This window comes from Canis lupus, chromosome 22 (genome assembly GCF_003254725.2).
Source record: "Canis lupus dingo isolate Sandy chromosome 22, ASM325472v2, whole genome shotgun sequence".
Classification (NCBI taxonomy): Eukaryota; Metazoa; Chordata; class Mammalia; order Carnivora; family Canidae; genus Canis; species Canis lupus.
This window is the reverse complement of record NC_064264.1, coordinates 15,754,576-15,778,312: the sequence shown is the minus strand read 5'-3', so window position 1 is coordinate 15,778,312 and position 23,737 is coordinate 15,754,576. Positions and strand designations below refer to the sequence as shown.

Genomic DNA, 23,737 nt, shown 5'->3' with positions numbered 1-23,737 from the left:
CTAGAAATTGAATTTAACTCTATGAGATATTACAACACAGCAGGTTAGACTTCTGCTTATAAGGCATCCCATGCAATGGGGTAGCTAGAGATTAGAATCTGACTCAATGTTAGTTTAGTCTATTTTTTTAATATATCTGAGATTTGTTGCATTTAGATGAGAGTTTGAATGATAGCAGAGAGAATAAATTTTGGAGTTTCAGTTCAATGATGTAAGTGTCACACTCAAATGAGTAACCGTAGAGCAGCCAAGTAACTACATGGCAGTTAAATTAGTTGACTTCTGTATAGTAATATACAGTTCACAGAGTGGGTTTATATACATTTGCCTGATAGATCCCTCACGGCTGCCCTTTAAGATTGCAGGAACTGAAACTCTCATATAGAGTAGGTGCCTTAATCTCTGTATCTTATAAACAAAAGAGAAGGACTCATATTCAGGATTTCTGTATTATCTTTTGTTTCAACCGCACTATGTTGTTTCGAGATACAAGGCTCTTGACATGTTAGCAAAGAAGTAGATGTATGTATACAGGAGGTGGGCAAAAGGCAAATGAAGGGAAAGGTTTTTAAAAAGGCTTTAGCCTACATTGCGTTTCTGCTTAAGACCAGTCCTATCCCTCCTTTTCTTTGCAGAAAACCAAATATCGTTTTGTATCTTCAGAAACTCAGGGCCCAAGTGGGAGGGAAATCTCTGTCCTTCCGTGAAGAGCCTGATAAGTGTATGTGTTTTTGGAATGTGAACTGCCTTATTGGGCTCATTACTCCTTAAGTCTGATCACTGAACTTCATTAGGAAGCCTTTCCCTCATTTCCTGTCCTCTGGTTGACAGAAAACTGGCACTGGGATGCTAAGGATGAGAGCCCTTGAAAACTTTTCTGGGATACCCAGAATCAATTGTTAAGTTTCATTTCACTTATTTTGCACAGTGGCTCCTGAGACGGAAGATGATGGTGTTCGGTGCTATGTTTTTCTGGCTCATTATAGTACTTGTCTGAGTTTTGTTTTGTCTTTTCCTTTTCTCTCTTTGCTTATATTTTCATTTTGTGTTGAATTGTATGTTTCATTAAGCATTCTTATCTTCCATACCAGACGTGGCCTTTTTGAAAGGATAAATGTGTTTGTTTTCTTTCCTCTAACACTGGGTCAAGTTTCCTGTCCTGCAACTCAACTATTATCCATTATTAATGTTATTTTTCTTTCTTTACCAAGGATGGCAATTTTGTATCTAAGTCCACGTATTATATTTATTTAAGGGATGGGATAGGGAACAAAGGGATTTCCTAGCCCCCTTTATTGGAAAGCAACTTTTTATATACCCTTGGCCTAATCACTACCAAATTCTATGACATTATATTTGTCCAAGTTCCCGTCTGCTAGGAAAATCTAATTGTGTGTACTGTAGCACTCACAGTACATTAACTTATATTGATGCGTTAAATAGTCACGATTTAGCATAAATTTTAATATGTTTAAGAGTTCTCATGGTTGGTGGCTTTATGCTAAAATTGTGATTGAACCCAGTGTTCTGTTGATTCCCCCCCCCCCCCCCCCCCACCTGTGTCACATTATGTGTCTTCCTGCAGTAAGCCATGTGCCATTACTAAAGTTTTATGCTGTGGGCAAGTAGAGTTTTTCTATTCTCTTTTATCAGTGTTTTCTTTGAAGGTAGCTGCCCTTGGAATGACTAGCCACAGTCAAGCCCCTAAATCATTCTGATCAATTCAGTGCTGGTATGTTCTGAAAGGATTTAAGGTTCTAGCAGCTTTGTAGTCTCTTTTTTTTTTTTTTTTTTTGACGTTATATTTATGCTTCGCCTAAGTTCTGACCCGGAATTTTTTTTAAAGCATTCCACAGTTTGAATGTAATTAAGAGAAAACCAGTTCACTTCATGACAGTCCTTCTCTTGATTAATTTTCTATCTGTTCTCTCTCATTCTACTACTTGACACACTTTTTTGCCTTGTTTACTTTTCTACTTTTATCTCTTAGGAGGGCTGTGTTCTTAGCCCCTTATTTCTCACTAGGTTCTTATAATCTCCTTTGGAATGATTTGTAATTCTGACTGCTGGTTTTAGTAGTTCCCTCTCTTGCCAGTTAAAGACTACCTTTTCCCAGACTTTATCCTCCCCTGAGATGCAGGTTTTCACTTATTTTTTTCCTAACTATGCTCTGTGCCGGAGCCTGAATCCTGCCATCAGACTGCCCTTTGTCTCACCACACCTTATCAGTATCTCCCTAGTTCCCCCATTTCGCCTGCAGTGCAGACACAGACCTGGCCCCTCCAACACCTTTGGACAAAGTACAGACATACTTTATGACTGAAGGGCAGAGATGTTGACAGAAAACCATATCACAGTGACTTGGTTGGAATGCTCCCGAATGCACCCACCAAGTCAGTGGCTTGACTATAACCTAAACCTAAATGCTGAATGAATTTCTGAAAGGCCATTGATTTTATTTTTAGAAGCCTGTGAGTGAATTTTATTTGTCCTTGTGTAGAAACAGAGAATAAGAATTGCAAACAATTAATACTAAGAGACATGGCAAGGTGTGTGTCATTCTTAATGGGTTTATATCTGGAATAAATACAGAAAAACCTTTGCCATTAATATTCTGGCGTCAGACAAAGAGCAAGATTTTGTAAAATAGCATAGGAGAAATCAAAGTGAAGGCAAGGAATTGGTCATTTAAGTAAGAGTATTTGGGGACACTTGTTACTTTAAAATATGAGGTAGTTAGCAAATGTCACAGGAAAAGGCCCTCTTATTCTTCATCACTTTTGAATAATCTAATCTACAACACAGAGCTTTTCCTGTGTCCCTGTCTCTTCCCTCCAGTATCCCTGACCCTGCTTCCCCTTAGTACCACCCAGAACTTGAATGTCTGCTAGTGAGATCAGCTTCCGGAGATAGAGATAAAAGGGTCAGCTGGTTAGAATTACATCCAAGGATCTATGTTATGTATGTACATATGTTTGCAGGTGGTGGTGGGGGGTCTATCAATTCCAACTTTCTCTTTTACTCTGTGACTATTTTTATCTGGTCCACTGATCAATCTTGAGCATGTAATTAATTAGCCACTTGCAAGTGTAGAGGATTTAGCCAAAGTGGCTCTTAAATATAAGTATCATGTTTATCGTATTTTGATGATTTCTCTTAATCCCTCTTTTATTAAATGAAGGCCTGCAAGCCAGGCAGAGGAATTGCCATACCTGGAATGCTTTTGTTTCATACATGTTAATGAATGGTAATGGGAAGCCAACTTTAAAATAGAATAAAGTGTGGTTATTAATTTTAGAATGATACTACTGAGAAAATCTAAACCTTCAAAGATGTGATACTGGGCCAGTCTGTCCTAACTGCATTTTTTTTTTTCATTTTTACTGTTGATTATTTACTATGTTTCGGGCCCTGTGCCTCACATTTTAAACGTACTGTCCTTTCCCACAGAGCTGCTAGTGATCTCTTATGATAAAACTAAATGGATGAAAAAAAAAAAAAAAACAACTAAATGAGATTATGTCACCTCCAAGCTTAAAATACTCTAAAAGTTTTAAAATTTACTTTGTGTTGTATTAATACAGCCACTCCAGCTTTATTTTAGTGATAACATAGCCTATCCTGTTTGTCCTTTATTTTTTAAGCTACTATTATTACAGGTAGCATATGAGTTCTTTAGTCCAATCTAATGATTTCTACTTCTTCAGTGTAGTATTGACTGTTTTCTAATGTGGTTATTGATATGGTGGGATTTGAATCCATAATGTTGCTATATCTATTTTCTTTTTCATGTATTCTTTGGTACTCTTTCTCTTGGATTGAGTATTTTAGTGATTTTATCATTTTCTTGACTTATTAGGTATTACTCTTTGTTTTATCGATGGTCGCATTAGTGTTTATACTATCTATTTTTTAACTCCAATTGATATACTGCTTCATGTGTGGTATAAAGTCTTAGAACAGTGTACCCCTGTTTTCCAACACCTGGGGGCTTCATGCTATCGTTATTCTACATTTTCCCTCAGCAAGGGTTTAAAACTCCTAACACATGGTTATTTACTTCCAAGGATCAGTAGTCTTTTACATCTACTCACATACATATTTCCAGCGTTCTTCCCTTGTCTGTGCAAATCTTTCTTGCGTTTAGAATCTTCCTCCTTCTCCCTGAAGAAATGGCTATAGCATTTCTTCTAGTGCTAATGAATTCTTTTGGTTTTTGTATGTATGAGCAAGTTTCTTCCTCGTGTTCATTTTGAAAAATATTCTCATGGATATAGAATTCCAGACTGATACCTTTTTCTTTTGGTCCTTCAAATGTGTTCCTGCACAGTCTTCTTGTTTGAATTATTTTGGGCAAGCAATCTGCCATCACTCTCCTCTTTATTTTTTTGTCCATGTCTCTTTTATTCTTTATTGTCTGTTTTCAAAAGTTTTCTCTTCATCACTAGTTTTGAACAATTTGATTTTGATGTACCTTGCGTGTAGTTTTCTTCATATTTGTTGTCCATGGAGTTCATTGAGTTTGTGAATCTGTAGGTTTACAGTTCTCATTGAATTTGAAGATTTTTACCATTATTTTTGTTTTTTTCAAATACTTATTCTCTACCTCTCTTCTCTGTTTCAGGGACTTAAGTTGCATATATTTTATTATTACATATATATTTAGTCCTTTTAAAGGTGTCCCATCTCACTGATGCTTTTTCTTTTCTTTTTCATCTTTTTCATTTGTGATAATGTCAATGACTGTGTATACCAGTTAATTATTTTCTTGTGTGGGGTTTAATCTGCTGTTTGTTTGTTTGTTTTCCATTCATTCATCTCAGACATCATAATCTTTTTCTATACAAATTCAGACCTGGGTATTTTTAAAAATATCTTTCATCTCTTTAAAATTCTTAATTTTTCCACAACCTTCTCAACATGTGAATAGTTTTATAATAACTTTTCTCTGTTTATACCTCTGTCATTTTTGCATTCTTGTATCAATCTTTCTCATCAATAGTTATATATTCTTATTACTTTGAGTGGCTAATAATTTGTGTTTGAGTGCCAAAGGTTTGTTTGTTTGTTTTACCATGCTGTACTCTAGATACTTTTGTACTCTTATAAATATTCTTGAGCTTTGTTTTCGGAGGCAGTTAAGTTACTTGCCAACACTCTTGATACTTAACATGGCTTATATTTAAGTTTTGTTCCGTGGAATTAGAGGAGCCATCAGTCTAGAGCTGATTTAACCCCAAGATTGAGGCAATACTATTCTGAGTATTCAACTCAATGTCCCATGAATTTTGAAGTTTTCCCATTTTGGCTGATTAGAACAAGTACTCTTCTTACCCTGTTTGAGAATCAGGCATAGTGGCCTCTAGTGTTTTTAGCTGATGGTTTTCTCACATGCATGTGCAGGTCAGCACCAGAGCTAAAAACATATGGGGAACCTCTCGAGATCTCCAGAGCTTTCTCTCTGTGCTGCTCTTTCTGGTACTCTGTCCCAAGAACTCCAGTTGCTTTGGCATTATCAGACTCCTCCCTGCCTCTCCTTAATTCATGGAGACTCCGTGACTCCACCTGACTTCCTTCTCCCTGTGCTGCACTTTGGAAATTCTTTCCAAAGAAGTGAATTGGCATGGTCACAGTCCTCATCTTTTTTTCCCCTTTTTCAGGCACCACTGTCCCATACTGTCTGGTGTCTATCATCTAAAAACTATTGCTTCACTCAGGGTGGTAAGTCTAGTCCCTGTTTTCCCATCTTTGGCCAGAAAAGGAATTTCCCTTTGGAATTGAAAATGGTTTCTAAAATTATTATAATTTGTAAGATGATGGAGTACCTATTTCTTGAAACCCGTAGTTGACTATTCCCTTCCTTATTTACCATGTTGCAGTCCTATTTATTTACTGTCCCCATCACAGATTTGCCTTTACTCTGGCAGTTCCAGCTGCCTCAGCCCAAATGCCACTTCATCATGGAAGGACACATCCTAATGATGTCCCGCATCATTCTCTATCTCCTGTACCCTACTTAGTCATAGCACTTGTCTTTATCTTAAAGGATCTTGTCTATTTGTTTCTCTTTTTTGCTTCCTTTCTCTGCTTACTTAGAGTACTCTGCATTTGGACCAGGTACTTCCTTGTCATCTTATTTTTAATGTGTTTCCAAGGCCAAAAACTGTGTTTGGCACATAATAAATATTTGACACATAAATAAACAAGTAATTGTATCTGACTCCAAAAGGAGGCACTACCATTTCATAGATGAGGCAACTTGTTCACTCAACCAGTAACTATTTCTGCTCAGCTGTGCACTCATTCTTTTCTGACACTAAAAGATAATATTCCCATTTCTTGTGGTGGCCACTGCTCTTGTGTTTCTCTTTGCTGTAGGCACTCACTGTACCTGAAGTTGTTTTTAGTAGTGGTTTCGGTATGCTTCATTACTGGAGCAATTTATTTTTAATATTTAAAGATTAACTTTGAGTTAATAATAGGTACATTCAAGTAGGAGCTGAAATTATTGAACTTGAAATTAAGTTCTTAGAAATTTGGGATTTTAAATCTTCTAAATAGACAACTAAAAAGTGGAGCATTTAAGCCTATAATAGGAAATCTGGTTTCTTTGTTGCTTTTTGGTATGGAAACATGATGCTTTCTAGTCAGACCCTCTATGTAGTATTGAAATTTTATGACACAATCTGCTTAATTTGTTTCATTTGCAAAAACAAAACAAAACATCATTACAGTCACATACTAATTACTAGCCATACATCATTCATTTGAAATAAAGCCTAAAGCATTTTGTGGTTATAAGCAAAAAAGGTCTCTTATGATTCATCACTTTGCAAGCAACATTGTTTTAAGGTTGCTTTTTTAGATCCAAGTATCGTCTAGTGCCTGGGAAGCATTTTCTGTATTCTGCAAATCTCATTATCTAGGTTTTCATGTTCTCTTCTTGAGCCTGTTTTGGAAATAATGGAAAGGAGAAGCTGGACTCAAGGAACTAAGTTACTATAGAGCCAGGCAGTTGCATCAAACTTGTGGCTCAAGGTGCAGTTGTGGCTATTGGCTGCTTTCTGTCTCATTCGTGAGGCCTTCAGAAAAGGTCTTAAAGTGCATTTTTAATAAAATTGTGGGAATACTACAATATTCTACTCAATGAACTGATCCCACTAATGCAAAGGTGAAAGTTTGATGAAAATATATTATATTAAAAAATATATATATATATATTATATATGTACTATTTAGGTAGACTTCAAGTATCTCCCCATAAACTGCTTATTAGTTACAAAGGAAAAGTACAGTAACTTTACATTGGAAGAACTGGCGAGCATCACTTTAACCAAGTGTGTGTGTGTGTGAGTGTGTGTGTGTAAGATAGAGAATATGATAAAACAAATGGGGCAAAATAGAAATAGCCAGTTAATGTAGATAAAGTCTCTTTTTTTTGGTGTTATTAAAACTGAAATTATAAGTTTTTAAAATTCCATTTACAGTAACATAAAAACATAAAACACTTAGGAGTAAATTCACAAAATCTGTATAAACCACTAACAAAGATAAAAGTAGCAAAATATGCAAATCATCTGTTATAAGGCAGTAGACAACCAGTAGAAAAAAGCTGCAAGCCTTGAGAGAAGAAACTAATCCTAACTTCATGAATGCCCAGCTTTTAGTCTGGTGAAAGTTTTACAGTTAATAGAATGGAGAGCTGGAGTTTAAACAGAAGCTGTGTTTTTCTCCAGATCTGGGATTTCACTTGCAAAGACTTTATATGGATATTATGAGTATGTTCAAAGAACTAAAGGAAATTATCTTCAAGAAATTAAAAAAAAACACACACACACACAAAACAATATGGTCTTAATTGAGAAATCTCTGCAGGAAAATGAAAACTATAAAAATTTACCATATGGAAATTCTCAAACTGAAGTTTAATAACTGAATTGAAATATTTAGTGTGTAGGTTTAATAGTAATTGGAGATAGCAGAAGAATCAGTGAATTTAAAGGTAGCTCTATGGAGGTTATTTTATCTTAAAAGTGTAGCTAAGGGATCCCTGGGTGGCGCAGCGGTTTGGCGCCTGCCTTTGGCCCGGGGCGCGATCCTGGAGACCCGGGATCGAATCCCACGTCGGGCTCCCGGTGCATGGAGCCTGCTTCTCCCTCTGCCTATGTCCCTGCCTCTCTCTCTCTCTGTAACTGTCATAAATAAATAAAAATGTTCAAAAAAAATTAAAAAAAAAGTGTAGCTAAGAGAATATTGTGTAAAAAATGAACAGAACCTTAGATTTTGCTGGATAAATACTGGTCATTCCAAAACACCTATAATTGGTGTCCCCAAAGTTGAAGAGAGTGAGATTGTGGCTCCCAAAATATTTGAAGAAATAATGCCTAAGAAATTCCAAATTGAGTAAGAAATAGAAATTTAAGGCTCAAGGAGCTCAGCATATTCCAACCAGGGTAATATAAAGGAAAAGACACCTTGGTACATCCTAGTCAAACTGCTAAAAGCCAGAGATAAAGAAAAAAATTATGAATGTAACTTGGTGCTAGGTAAGGGTTGATTGAGAGATTGCATAGGGAAAACGAGAGATTTTGCCGACTTTGTAGAAATAATGGAAAGCAGAAGTCAACAGAGGGGCGCGTATTTAAACTGTTGAAACAATAATAAGAAAAACCCCTGTAAACTCAAAATTCTCTCTTTAGGAGATACGCTTCCCAAAAGAGGATATTTTAGAATAAAGACATTTTTAGTGAACTGAAAATGTTAGCTTAGTATGTGGCTATCAGACCTGCCCTACCAGAAATGCTAAAGCTTGGGGCACCTGGGTGGTGCAGTGGTTGAGCATCTGCCTTTGGCTCAGTTCGTGATCCCAGGGTTCTGGGATCGAGTCCCACATCAGGTTCCTCACAGGGAACCTGCTTCTCCCTCTGCCTGTGTCTCTGCCTCTCTCTGTGTCTCATGAATGAATAAATAAAATCTTAAAGAAAATGCTAAAAAGGTTATCCTTCAAGCCAAAGGGAAATGATACCAGAAAGAAGCTCAGATCCACAAAAAGTAATAAAGAGCACCTGAAATAGTAAGTTGTTTTCCCTTCTCATAAATTACTTAAAAGAAAACTGATAATTAAAAAAAATTACTGCAGGATGGGGTTTATAATGTACATAGAAGTAAAAGGTGAGATAATTGCACAAATGATAGGGGTGCAAGTGAAATTTTGCAGCTAAAACATTACACATCTGAAATGAATCACATGGTGTGAAATGGAGGAAGGCTGAGGCAGGAAAAGCAAAGCATGTACAGGTGTCATATTTTGACTTAATAGTAACTCTAAGTAGACTGATACGTAGGGATGCATTTTACTAGTCCTAGAGCAGCCAGAAAAAATAAAATGAAAAGAGACAGGACTCAGAAGCCAGTAGAAGTAAAATGGAATGCTAAAAATTGCTTGATTACATCTCTCTTATCTTTTTCCCGCTTTTGTAGTTGAAAAGCAGAAGGGACAAACGGAAAATAGCAACAATAAGAAAAGTAGCCTAGCTATGTATATTTCAGAGAATATATACTTCAAGGCAAAGCATATTATAAGAAATAGTGATATTACACAATGATAGAAGGAGTCATTTAGTAGGAATAATTGTCTTCAATATATAAGCTCCTAATAACAGCATCAAAATTCGTCAAGCACAAACTGGCTGAATTAAGTGGAGAAATAGATAACTCCCTAATCTTCACCTTTAATGTCCCTTTTTCAGTAAATTCTAGAAAAAATATTTAGAAAATATATCCCCTCCAATAAATTAAATATATAGAAAATCAAGACCATTCTATGAACTGTCTTGTTCTAGTGTTTGGGGCTTCCTCAGAACAACCGCAGAATATGCATTCTTCTCAAATAGACATGGAACCTTCACCAAAGTAGGCCATATGTGAATGTAAAATATATCTCAGTAATTTTCAGAAGATTGAAATCTTAGTGAGTAGGTTTCCTGTTAAAACTAAATTGGACAATAAATAATAATGGAACATCTCTGTTTGGATATCGCATAATGTGGTTTTTAATTATTTGTAGGTCAAAGAGAAAGCTATTTTGAACTGAATGTGAACACTGAAAAACAAAATCAAATTCTTAAATTACTGATATCAGGAAACAAAGAATTTCAGTACAGAAAATTAGACTTGAACATCTATGCAAAAGTTAACAAAATATTTTTACATCAAATATTTCAGGGCATAAAGAGAGTATGTCATGACCAAGTGGTAGAAGATTGACTTAGCATTTAAAAATTAATGTAGTTAACCATATTACCAGAAAAAAAGGGGGCAAAAATCGCATTATCTAAGTAGATGCAAAATAACAAGTATTCAGAATTTTAATTTATGATAAACAAAAGTTCTTAGCAACAAGAAACAGGACAAGCTTCTTCAACCTGATAAAGGACATCTACGGAAAACCTGTAACTCTCCTCATAACTGATGGTGAAAGATTAAATGATTTGACACTTTTGACTGGAATCCAGGCAAGATTATCTATTCTTACACTGTGCATTGGAAATGAGGAAGTATCAACCATATTTTGAGTGACCCAATTGTTATGAATCCCTTATGGATTCACATAAAGCAATGTGCTTAAAGTTACCAGTGAATTTAATAAGATCACAGAATAGTCAGTATACCCGAATAAGTTGTAATTTTCTCTAGAAGCCATGGCATATTGGAAGCCAAAATAAACATAGTACTATTTACTCCAGTGTCCAAAAACTTAAAATACTTATGAAAAAAATTTCACCAAAACCTGCTAATTTTCTGCAATGAAAACCGTAAGATATTTCTGAGAGAAATTAAAGAAATTGTAAATGGGAAATTAGGCATGCTCATCGAGTGGAAGGCTCAGTATTGTTAAGATTTCATTTTTCCCTCAAATGATCTTAGATTTCTAATATGATACACGTTCCCAATCAAAATCCCAGTGGGTTTTATTATAGTAATTGACAGGAAATTACAAAAAAAAAAAAAACAAAAAAAACCTTATGACATGCAAAGGACCTAGAGGAGTTAAAATGAGTCTTGAAAAAAGCACAGGCTTGGAAGATATAGACAACTGATGTGATAATCAAGACAGTAACATTTTGGCTTAAAAATACACAAATTTTTTCTAGAAAGTTTAGAAGTAAATCTGCAAAGATACCATCAACTGATTTTCAACAGAGACTTCAAGGCTAGCGAGTGGGGAAAGGATCTTTTATTTATCTAACTGTACTGCACTGCTTGGATATCTTACGAACTGAAATGAATCTCAAGTCTTGCATCATACCACACAGAATAATTAATGAGGAATGGAATATAGATCTGACATGCAAAGATAAAATATAAAATACCTATCAAGTGGTATAAACCACAGCAAAGCAGTTTAACAGTTTCTTATAAAGTACACATTCATATTCTATTTTTTAGATACTTAATTAAAATGAGAAGATTCATACAAGAATATTCATAATGTCCTGTATGAGTTTCCACAGGCCTCCATAACAAATGCCCACAACTGTGGTGGTTTAAAACAACAAATTTATTCTCTCACATTTCTGGAGACCAGAAATCCTAAATCGAGGTGTTGGCAGGTTGGTTCCTTCTGGAGGCTTTGAGGAAGAATCTGTTCCCTGCCTCTCTTCTCACTTGTGGTAGCTGCTCACAGTCACGACTTTGTTTCCTAGCTTGTAGGATTACTCCTCCTCCCTTGCATTGCCTTCTCTTGTGTGTTTCTCTCGTCCTTTGCTTTTTTTTTTTTAATTAAAATGACGTCAGTCACTTAATTTAGAGTTCCCTAAATCCAGCTTGATCTCATGTGGAGATCCCTAATTCCATCAGCAAAGATCTTATTTCCAAATAGAGTCACATTCACAGGTACCTGGGATTAGAACTTGACATATCATCTATCCAGTTCCCTGTTTAACCCAACTCCTATGTAGCCCCAGACTAGAAAACAAGAGTCCCTCAACATGGTATATTTTGGGTATATTTTTACAATGAAATATTGCTCATTAATAAAAACGAATAAAGTACTGCATCACACTACATGTATATGAATCTCAAAGTCCTTTTGTTCAGTGAAAGAAGTCAGACACAAGAAGTGTTTACTGAAAGTTTCATTAATATAAATTTGAAGAACAGGCAAAACTTAGTTATTGTGATAGAAATCAAAACATTGGTTTCCTATGATAGGGTGGGGATTGTCTGGAAGCAGACATGAATGAATTTAAGACACCAGAATGGTTCTGGGTTTTATGCCAGCTTTTTAATTCATCAGATATGAAACTTCTGTGTTAAGAGTATTTGCTAAGACTGCCAAATTAAATAAGAAGTCTCTTGCCTCTCTAGCTTTCCCACTTACAGATCCTAAGCATTGACAGAACTCATTTGGACCTCCTGTGAAATCCTTAGTGGTCTGGAATTGATAAGTACTTGTAAACAAAGATAAAGCAATATCTGATGGCTATAACTAATTTTCTATTTCTTGACTAGCTAGAGGAATATACATTTTATCCTTTTAATATTTTTTGTATAATTCTTGGCTTTGCTCCTACAAAAAAAAAAAAACTGTAAGAAAACATACCATATGTACTTTGCTGTGATGTGGTTTTTAAAAAATAATTTTAGCTTCAGAGCTTTAATATCATAAGGGCACATTTATTAAAACTCTTTTTTTGTATTCGGAGCACTACCCAGACATAAGGTACTTAAAGAGCTATGTTTTGATGCATTTCTCTCTCTCTTTTTTTTTTAAGATTTTATTTATTTTGAAAGAGAGACCAAGTGAGTGAGTGGGATGAGGGGCAGAGGGAGAAAAATCTCAAGCAGACTCCCCACTGAGCACAGAGCCCTACATGGGGCTCTATCTCAGGACCCTGAGATCATGACCTGAGCTGCAATCAAGAGTGGATCCTCAACCAACTGAGCCACCCAGGCACCCCTTTGGATGAATCTCTTGAAAATGAAATGAACTGTCCTTTTTTCCTGAGGATTCGGGAAATCTTGAAGAAAATAGTGGCCAGCTAACAGTAAAGGATAGATATATTTTTATGTATAGTTCAGCTTAAGAAATCTAGTTAAAAACTTTTTTCTAAGAGTCTTAATTCTGCTAATAGATGTGCATTGCTTTCTTAGATGTCACATTCCTCCCTCAACCCTTCCTCATTTTCTCTTGGACAATGATGCCTTTGTTTTTTCACATTCTGCTTGCTTATGGCACCTCTCCCACAGAGAACGGAAGAATTAGCTAATGAGGAAATATGAGTGGAGAGTGCAGTGTGAGCGGACAACAAACACGAATCTGGAAAATACTAAAAATTCAGCACAACAGGAGGTAGTTGGGAAAGGAATGGAGTCTGAAGTAGTAGCAGGCAGTGCTCACAGCAGGGTCATCTCTATAGTGTTTTGTCTTATAACTATTTTGGTGCAATTAAAGTCCATTCCTACTCCTGGGAAAAAGTAAGGGTAGTTTGAGGATCCGATGGTTTTTAAGTTGTGATTATTTATTTCCACACTGTTGCTCAGAGTGGCATGCACACATGATTGGCAGCAAGTTAGCTCGAGGGCCGTGTCCTACTGGCATGTGACCTCAAAAGAGTCCTTTAATCTTTGTGAAACACTATTGTGTTATTCCCCCCCCTGTTTTTTTCTAAGATTTTATTTATTTATGAGAGACTCACAGAGAAAGGCAGAGACACAGGAAGAGGGAGGAGAAGCAGGCTCTATGCAGGGAGCCCAATGCGGGACTCGATCCGAGGACTCTGGGATCATGCCCGGAGCTAAAGGCAGACACTCAACTGCTGAGCCACACAGGCACCCCTATTGTGTTATTCCTGATACATGTACAAAGTATATGAAGTAAAGGTTTAGAGCAGCCAGTTAAGACTGAAGTGAATGGCTTTTCAATCAGTTGGTTACTTGTAGTGTTAACTAAGTAAATGGTTAAAATAGTTTTAAAATGACTTTAGGGAAGGATAGCAAAGATACAGAGCATGTACTAAAATTTCTTTTGAGGTAAGCCTATGCAAGTCTGCAGGCAAGAAGGTGGGGAGGACACAAAAGGTTTTAAATAAGCTGGTTTCGGGGATCCCTGGGTGGCTCAGCGGTTTGGCGCCTGCCTTTGGCCCAGGGTACGGTCCTGGAGTCCTGGGATCGAGTCCCGCGTTGGGCTCCTGGCATGGAGCCTGCTTCCCCCTCCTCCTGTGTCTCTGCCTCTCTCTCTCTCTCTCTCTCTGTGTCTATCATAAATAAATAAACAAATCTTTTAAAATAAATAAATAAGCTGGTTTCTGAATATCTCTTATCTATAAAAGAAGTAATGAGGACTAGATTTGGCATTAAACATAGTTGGTATAAAAATGCCTAATTCTATTTTCTCCCCAGTAAGTCAATGGATAACATTAAAACTATATGTGAAAAACATAATCGTAATAAGGTGATGGAAGTTGACATCTTCCTGAGGACGTTTTCTACTTTTTACCCTTTAAGATAGATGGAAAGACTCAGATGATCCAAGGGTGGCAGTCATGACTTAGATGACTCACAGCTCTGAGAGGGCACTGAGTCAGTACCTGTTGGCTCATTATTCTCTAAAGGTCTTTCATTTCATCTCTTTTCTGACAACACTCATGTTGCCAGCAACACAAGACTATAAAGATTACCCTTGGAGTTCTGTATATTGCTTGTGGTTTGATTTTCACCAGCTACTCTTTTAAAGGTGTTCTCATTGTGACACGGGACATCTGTGGTCATGGGGTGGGGAGATTGCAGGAACCCTGCCCTCTGCTTTCAAACAATGAAATACTTGTAATCCAAGTATTTTCACTGTATTTTTCATGCCTTTAGATTGATCTTCAGATTACAACTCCTTATTGTCAGAGTTTGGTGATGTGAGTTTATATTACGAAGACTCTAACAATTGGAAGTCTACCTCTGTGAAAGCAGAATTCTGATTTCTTCTAGAATTCTAATTATTATCTCTCACCATTAAACTTTTATAACTCATTCTCCTCCTCTTCCTCCTTTTTGGTGACTTTCTGTTACCTTTGAGAGTATTGAGCACTACAGTGCTCCATTTCTGCATCCAGCCTCGCTTGTGGCAGAAAAATGAGAGGTTCCTTAGCAAGCAAACAAAATGCAAATCTTGTGTTAACACATCATGTGAAGTGACAAAGAAACATCCTTCAGGAATTTAAAGAAAAATTTTTTTTTTCTAATTTATAAACCTTTTTCCTTTGATCCTATATGAAGAGAGACTTTGATTTGATTAATGACAAAAAGGACCCTGTGATTATCATAGGTCCCAAGATCTAGATCTTAGAAGGTTAGTGTTCTTTCAGGGCTTTGTTTTGTTTTTAAATAACAGGGACAGATTTCCTGGAGGATCAGAGTCGGGCCATTCAGTGGTGGACTCGAGACTATAATGAGCTCCAGGTTATTTCTCAGGTTCTTTTTCAGCTCAGTGATTCTGTTCACTAAAATAAATGTATTTCATGTTAGTCAGAATACTGTTTGAAATTTGGAAGGAAAAACAATATGAAAAGGACATCTAATTTTAAAAGATGTTGCTCAAAGATGTGTTTTTTAGGATTCCTTTCCTGACTTTGCTTTGTAAGGCATTTTCATGAACTCGGAGCATTTTGTTCTGCATTACATCATATACTTACTCTATCTTTTCAAGGTACCTGTCCCCAGTGCCAGGTACACTCATTACTCATATAAATCTAGGTTATATTTTTCTAGGAAAATTAATTACTTTATACTGGCTACATATGGTTAGCTTGTCAGCAGGAAGGCTTTAACATATTTTGGGGCAGTATAATATAGCATTTAAGCAAAGTTTTTTTCTCTTTGTGCGTAAGGTAGTACGTTAATATAGATTAAAATTAACATATTTCATAATACAAATATTTTCCTGGAATGCTTCCAAGTTTACTGCAAAGTAACAAAGTATCATGAATTGAGGGCACAGATTGAAACTATGCCATGGGTGCATCATATACCTTTTGAATGGCCATAACCATGTGTACTTAAGTGATTACTCATGTGGCTTACTATTCTAAAGGATATAGTAAATGTAATAGAGCATGATACAGAATTGACCCAGGATAATATGAATACCATTTGCAACATTTAAGGATAAAAACATAGGGAATTTGGCCCATTGGGAACATTTAAGACACCTGAAATAACCTTGTGAGACATAATCACTGCTTAACTTTACTTCATGTCCTGGAAAAACAGGTCCAAACAGAAGGATTCATGCCCAGTAAGAATTGGTATTCTAATAGGGCTTCATTTTATCTTTCTAACATTTTGTATTTATTCCATGAAGCCATTATTTTTGCTTTGTTTTTAAATCTTTGTCGAGCCTACAGTCTTTCTACTTTCTTGTAGGAAGAGAAAAAAGCTTCCTCTACACAGGCATATTGGAAGACATTCCTCGAACTGTGGGACTTTTAAGATACTTAAAAGTCTTTGTAAAGAGAAGTCATTACAATAGTCAAACTCTTAGCATCTTGGCCATGTACACTTAAACATTTAATCGGTCAAGTAGCTGGGAAGAATACTAAATGTGAATTAGCTATTTATATGATTTACTAAAAAACTTTTCAGTCACTGTGTGGATTCGGTCCATCTGAAGATGTTCTCTGAGGTATCTGTGGAGAGCTAATCCCTTATTGCTCAGTCCTGGTTAGACGGGGATGCTGGGCTGTACCATTACATGGAGCAGTGTCCTTTTGAATCGAATAAATTCAGGCTTTGGTCTATTTCATTTTAAATAACAGTCATTATATTATGAACAGATAGTCTTGTGCCTCCTGAACAGAAATCCTGTAAGCTTCATGTGAAGCTGTTGTTCTTTAATTTTTTCCTTTAGGTTCTGTGACTGATGGAACTAGTCCCTATTTTAACCCTATGGTGTCTGTCAGTATCTTCTTTTCCCCCCCTGAACTTGCTTCACACTGCTTTTGATATTTATAATAGTTGTTGAAGTTCAGTAGTTTTACTGTTACTGCCTCATCAAGGTGCTTCACCTCTCAAATCCCTTAGTGTATTTGGCCAAGGAATTCATAGCTTAAATGCTCTCTGTCTCCAGCCTTTAGTTAAATGGCTCTTCTCTTCCCTTGTGATAGAACTGGAGGGAGTAAGCTCCAGACAAGAACTTGCTGACCCTCTAGCCTTTTTGTTCTTTTTAAAGATTTCAACTCCCGTCCCCCGCCCCATTCCCAACAAGGAGTCCCAAACAGGGTTAATTTGGCATAGGATGGACCTGGAGCTTTGCATGGCTTCTGTCTTTGGCTATGCCCACATCCCCTCACACCGACTCTGCTAATCCAGTGTGTGTCAGGAGTCATTCGACTTCGTGTGTTTCTCAAGAAAGTCAATTTAGTACAAATTGGGACCTATTTACTTTCCCTCCATCTAACACATACTGTTAGTCAGTGGGGCTTCTGAGGACAGCCGTTGCTATTTGAAGAAAACAAACTCTCTTTAGACCTTTCAGAATGTTTTAAACATGACCCAACAGTTTCAATATTGAACAAAAATTAATGATAGAAATGCTTGGTGATTTGTGGCCTCTGTACCCTGTTACTTTTTTACAATGTGGTTTCTGTTAAGAAATTATATGCACTTTATTACTCTAACATTGTCCTTTAATTAAAGCTTGCTTTTCATGGGGGCATCTAAATTGTTAATTTTTTCTTTGAGGACTGACTCTTGATTGCTTACAAAAACAAGCAGGGCTTTTCTCTCTCCCTGCTATCAGTTTGAAGGGACATATTGCTTCCTCGGCACTGTCATACCAATAAATCATCCCAGATTACTTGCAGTTGTACAGTACTAAAGTATACCATGCATTTTAAAGGAAATCTGCTATTTTCTTTTCAATCAGATGAGCAATGTGAAGAGACTACGGCCACGGCTCAGTGCTATTCTCTTTAAGCTTCAGTTTGAAGAGCAGGTGAACAACATCAAACCTGACATCATGGCTGTCAGTACTGCCTGCGAGGAGATAAAGAAGAGCAAAAGCTTCAGCAAGTTGCTGGAACTTGTATTGCTAATGGGAAACTACATGAATGCTGGCTCCCGGAATGCTCAAACCTTCGGATTTAACCTTAGCTCTCTCTGTAAAGTGAGTTTGTTTTTTAAAAACACATATTTACCTGACCACTTATTCTGAAATGTCAGCCCTGATTACATTATTTAAATATTTTTATTTTGATGTGCTCATTATCAAGAACTTGAACTAAACCAGGAACCCAAACCCAGAGTGAACTGAGCTAATTTACTCAACCTCTGAGCTAAATCCAAATACTAATTTTCTCTGATCTGCAAATCCAACTGAAGGATTTTGTTTAATAACAGAATTATGTTGTAAACCTATGCTTTCCCAAACTAATGAAATGGAACATCAAAATATTATTTAAATCTAAAATTCAATTCAGGCCCCTGCAAATGATGGTATATATGTATTGAGAGTTGCTTAGGATTGCCACTACGATTTTTACCTTTAACTCTTTGAATATTTCTTTGCTGCTTTTTTTTTTTCCACAAGCTGTCTAAAGGGAGAAAAGAATGAGACTGCTTTATATAAAGGGAAAATTGTTTTATTAGGAATAAACATGCCTCAGATGTCATTGATGATTTTGAAAAGTTTCTATCTAAATATAATTTTAAAGGATGTGAAAATTGAGTAAGTTTAGAGATTTGGTTTTTTCCTCCTGGGTTCTTCTACAGGTTAAATGTCCTTACAGCAAATATATTCACTGTTTTATGTAACAGAGTTCTTTCCTCAGAAGTGGGCCATGGTAATAGCGCTTTATTGATCTGCTTACAACAAATTCTTCTCCGTTACACATCACAAGAAAAGCTTTCTTTTGTTCTTGACCTGCTAACATCTATTCTACCTGATTAAGGAGTTTGATGACTGGTTTTCCCTGCTATCCAGAAATTTCACTTCATGCCACTTCGCTTGTACAAAAGACCGATGTTCGTATGAACCTGTTTCTAAACTGAAATCTGAAGAGGATTGCTTCTCTGCTTTACACCATTTGGCTTATGAAAGTTTTCATGGCAACCCTATAACTTTGGGTAGCAGGAGAAATTTGATTGCTATTGCCAGTTAGATAGGGAAGGTGAGAAACAAGTCCAGTTTAAGCCGAAGGTTTGCTCTCAGTGCTTTCATGACTTACCTTGTATAATTTTCCCGACCTATGCTGCGTCTTGGTATCAACACCTTGTGAATTTGCTCTACTCCATCTCCATCTTTGTATTTTCCTATCATTTTCTGAGTCTGATAGATCAGTTAAGATTCCTAGCATGGAGGATGCAAATCCTAATACATGTGTTGAAGACTTTGCACACTTAAAGAGTGCTTACTTATTCCTGCACCAGATGCTTGACCTCATCATCTCATTGAGTGGATGCAATTATCATGTGGCATACAGGGACCCCTGTTTTTCCACTTGTAAACCATTATGATTAAAATTTTTAATAGTACAATATACAAAAAGTTATGGCAACAGAGTTGAGAGAGAAAGGCTAACTCAGTTACAGGAAGAACGTTAAGCATTGAGAAGAGGAATAGGAATTTAGAGCTGGATCTGCAAGTATGAGTGGATGTTCCTGAGAGGCAAAGCCATTCTAGGCTACAGCCATCAGTTTGCATAAAGGAACATATCGTGGCATACATGAGTACACCAAATGATCAGAAGCCTAGACGGGAGAGGAGTGGAGAAAATGGAAATGAAATAGTAAATTGGTCTAGATTGAAAAACATCTCCAGTGGCATGCCTTATGGTGAAGATTTAGTTAGTCCCTTTATTTCAAGAGCTGTCTCATAGCAATGTAATTCTAATAGCAGTATGGAAAGGAGTAAGCTGCACTGTCCAGTACCGTTACCATTAGCCACGTGTGGCTGTTTACATTTAAATTAATTAAAATTTAAATAAAATTAGGAAATACTTTGGTCACCCTTGCCACATTTCAAGTGACTAAGTGTCCATATGTGTTGGCAGTGTAAATATAGGACATTTCCAAAACTGTAGAATATTCTGGATAGTGCTGGGTGAGAAGGTTATGCTTGGGAGAGACTCGGTGACTGGCTGATGTGTAGTGAGTGACCCAGGAACTCAAGCTGAGAACATAGATGGGGAAATAATGAGGGGGGAATGAGAGAAAAAAGGGAAGCATCAAAGATAACTCCTTGTTGCTGACATGTTTGAAGTGGTTGCTCCAAAGGGATTGATTTCATGCTGTTTTTAGTGTTTCCTACCCCTGGTTTACCTCAGTGTCTTAAAGGGAATCTGATGGAAGCTGCCTTCATTATTTAGCAAATATTACAGAACAGTGTGTGTCTATTATGTACTTGAGATGATGGAAATGCAATTAGGGTAGCAGTGAAAGGGTTTGGGATAGGATGGGAGAGGGGGTGAAGGGGAGTGGTGTATACATTTGAGGAACATCTAGGGAACTGTCAGAATATAGTGATAATGAACAAGGAGGTGGAAGGGCAAGGAGGCAAGTACAACTGCCAGAATCAGGCTTTCCCTGAACAGGGAAGCAAAGGAAGAAAAACAAGATGAAGAGCGAAGTCAGGGAGAAGTTTACATCTGCAAATCAACTGGAGTTTGTTTCTTAGTATTAAGTGTCTATTCCTCTTTAGAGCTTACATCTCAGAACTCCAGTCAGCTCACAGAGAGTTGACCATATGCCCTCCCTCATGCCTTCCTTACAGAGGAGCTGTGACAAGAGATTAGGTCTGATCCATGAGGTTGAATAGCCTGATACAGTGCCGGATGCATAGTAAATACTCAGTAAATCGCTGTTGTGTGAATGGCAATGCAACAGACAAAAAGGACACAAAGTTGTGCCTCTTAGTTATGCAGTTGAAAGTAGGCATCCTCTCATACTGATGGACGGTGGCTAATGCACAGTAAGTTACAAATGTAATAATGCTGCTATTACTTTAGTTAATCTGTAGACCACTTGGTCTGTCTCCAGATAAGAGTCGACTGTATTTTCAGGCAATGATACCAGATATTTTGATCATCCCTATTAGAAGTCTTCTGTTGTGCAAGAAACAAAATAAATACTACAACTTTTTATTTTTTATTAGCCTACATGTCAAGTTGAAAGCATATATTGAACAAGATGATATCTCATCATGTTTGTTATCTGAAGTAGCAGCTTGATCTTTGACAATTGTGATTGAATTTTCACACTGAGTATAAAGCATTTGGTTTGATGATAAGCCCCCATAAAAGGAATTCCATATTTATTTGACAGTAGAAAGACAGGGTAATATTTTAATCTGGTAAAACATGCTGGGTAATTATATGTCATCTAATATTCTACATTCAAAATCTTTACTTTTAAATACCCCTTATAAATTTAGGTCTGGTACAAAAAGTATATGAAAATTTGTATTACATTGTTAATTTTGCATCGTTTAAAAATAGTTATGTGAATCATGAAGTCTGTATACATTATTAATTTTAGGGGCTATACTACATCTTTGTATACATTTATAATTGAGGTAACTAAATGCAGTAACTGAGTTCAGAGGGAAAAGGTTTGTGCTCTCTTTTTTTCCCTAAAGATTTGATGTGGTCTATGATAAATATAAAAGTAAAATATGGGACATAAGATAAACATGAGTAAGAAGCTATTAAGATATAAAAAATTGGGGCAGGCCAGGTGGCTCAGCGGTTTGCGCTGCCTTTAGTCCAGGGCCTGATCCTGGAGACCCAGAATTGAGACCCAGAATCGGGCTCCCTGCATGGAGCCGCCTTCTCCCTCTGCCTGTGTCTCTGCCTCCCTCTCTCTCTCTGTGTCTCTCATGAATAGATGAATAAAATCTTAAAAAAAAATAAAAAAATTAAAAATTAAAGTAGGTATTTAGGTTTGAGGCTTAGTGAAGTGCAAACATGGTAATGAAACTTTTCATGAGCTAAAGATGAGATTTCTCTTATTAGCCAAAGCTGAACTTTATAAGAAAATGTATTGTTGTAAGAGAAAAATAAGATGTTGAGCCTATGGTCTTTAATACAGTAAATGAAAGCAGCAGTTACATTAGAATCTTTCTTTTAGAGCTATCTCCTCCGCCCCTCCCTCTTTTCTTTCCCTACAAGTATGAACAGAGCCTCTTAGGGCCTGACACTCCAAGAGAACCCTCAGGGTAAGATACAGATGTACTTTTCAGGTACATAATGCTATTCCTAGTTTAAGTAAAATGGTGTAAGTACCTTGCTTTCTTATGGCTTGACCATTTAAAAGTATAAACCTTAGAATATATAAAAGAGTGGATGGACTTCTTATCATTCATGAAGTCCTCCAAAGATATTGCTAGACTTTAAATAATAACTGGATAATATGCAGTTGGAGATTATATTCTCTTTTTTCAGGACCTGCTATTGATTAAATGCAAATCCATTTCCTTAGAAATTCAGGCAGTAAATGGTAAGTGATTGCCTGACCAAAATGCCCACCTAGAAAAAATGCATATGTGGTTGCGTTGAAGTTAATTTTCTTAGAGAACCTGTTGGTAGGGCAAAGATCTTTTTTCTTCAAGTAGATCAGTAGTCCAGCAAAAGAGTGAGTTGACCCAATCATCAAAGTTTAACACCATATTAAAGTATATGAGAGGATTTTAACTTGTGAGTTTAAAAAGCAGATGTTATTAATCCCTACACTATGGCTATAACATGTGTTTAATATTTCTTAATGCCTAATGATAGGTAATTTTGAATAGCAAATTATCCTGATCAATACAACTGGATGATGTAGCTGTAAAATGTAAGTCTTTGTTCTAAGTAATTAAATAAACTATATCTGGAGAGTAGATAGAGATTTTGGAAGAGTTTACGAATTGCAATAATTTTGTCAGTGTTTATGCTGTTTTGGGGGAAAATTGCAGAAACAAGTAATTATTGATTCCATTATAAGTGTATCAATATTATCATTTTGTAGGAGACTTTTCTGTTCTCCATGGTGGTCGACCACACAGTGAGTTCTTCTCAAAGATGAAGTCATCCAAAGATATGTAGTAATGGGAGTGTGGAGGGCTTAGAAGTTAGGTATTAAAAGGGTAGGCGGTTGGAGGCAAGATTTGTTTTTGCTTGATTTTGATTTTTTGTCTGTTCATTTAGGTGCATGAAATTTTTATCTGATCTCCTATAGATTCTCTTTACAAGTGCAGCCTAACCAAAAGTAGAATAAAGCTGACCAAAGCTGTGATGGAGAAGATTTTTATATTTATTCTTTCTTTATTTTTTAAAGATTTACTTATTTATTTGTGAGAGAAAGGGGGCTTGAGCAAGTGAGGGGAGAAGCAGAGGGAGAGAGAGTCCTGAAGCAGGCTCCCCACTGAACATGGAGCACAACTGGGGTTCTGTCCCATGTCCCAGCTCTGAGATCATGACCTGAGTCGAAATCAAGAGCTGGCTGCTTTACTGACTGAGCCACCCAAGTGCCCCTGGAGAAGATTTTTTTAAGGAAAAAACTCCCCAAAGCAAAACTGTTTAATTTCCTTTTTTTGTATAATGCCCCTACCAACTCCAGTGAGTGATTTCTTGAAATTATGAAAAGCTTTTCTTTGTAGTACGGTGATTCTCAATCTCTACAGTACCTTTAAGAAATACTGATGTGTCAGCTCCACATTGAATCAATTACTTCAGCATATATGGATATGGATGTTTAGTGGCTTTTTAAA

At 36.6% G+C, this 23,737-nt stretch overlaps 1 protein-coding gene across 19 annotated transcripts in view; it reads left to right on the top strand.

Moving 5' to 3' along the window:
* DIAPH3 (diaphanous related formin 3) overlaps positions 1-23,737 on the top strand; it is a 506,600-nt gene that overhangs the window by 263,649 nt on the left and 219,214 nt on the right. For all 19 annotated transcript variants that reach the window (XR_007405049.1, XR_007405048.1, XR_007405050.1 and 16 more), the window contains one exon: positions 17,918-18,157. Coding sequence is in view for 15 of the 19 variants with exons in the window: in XM_049099479.1 (XP_048955436.1) it covers positions 17,918-18,157 (240 nt within the window). In the remaining 4 variants the exon portion in view is untranslated. The remainder of the gene's footprint in view (positions 1-17,917; positions 18,158-23,737) is intronic.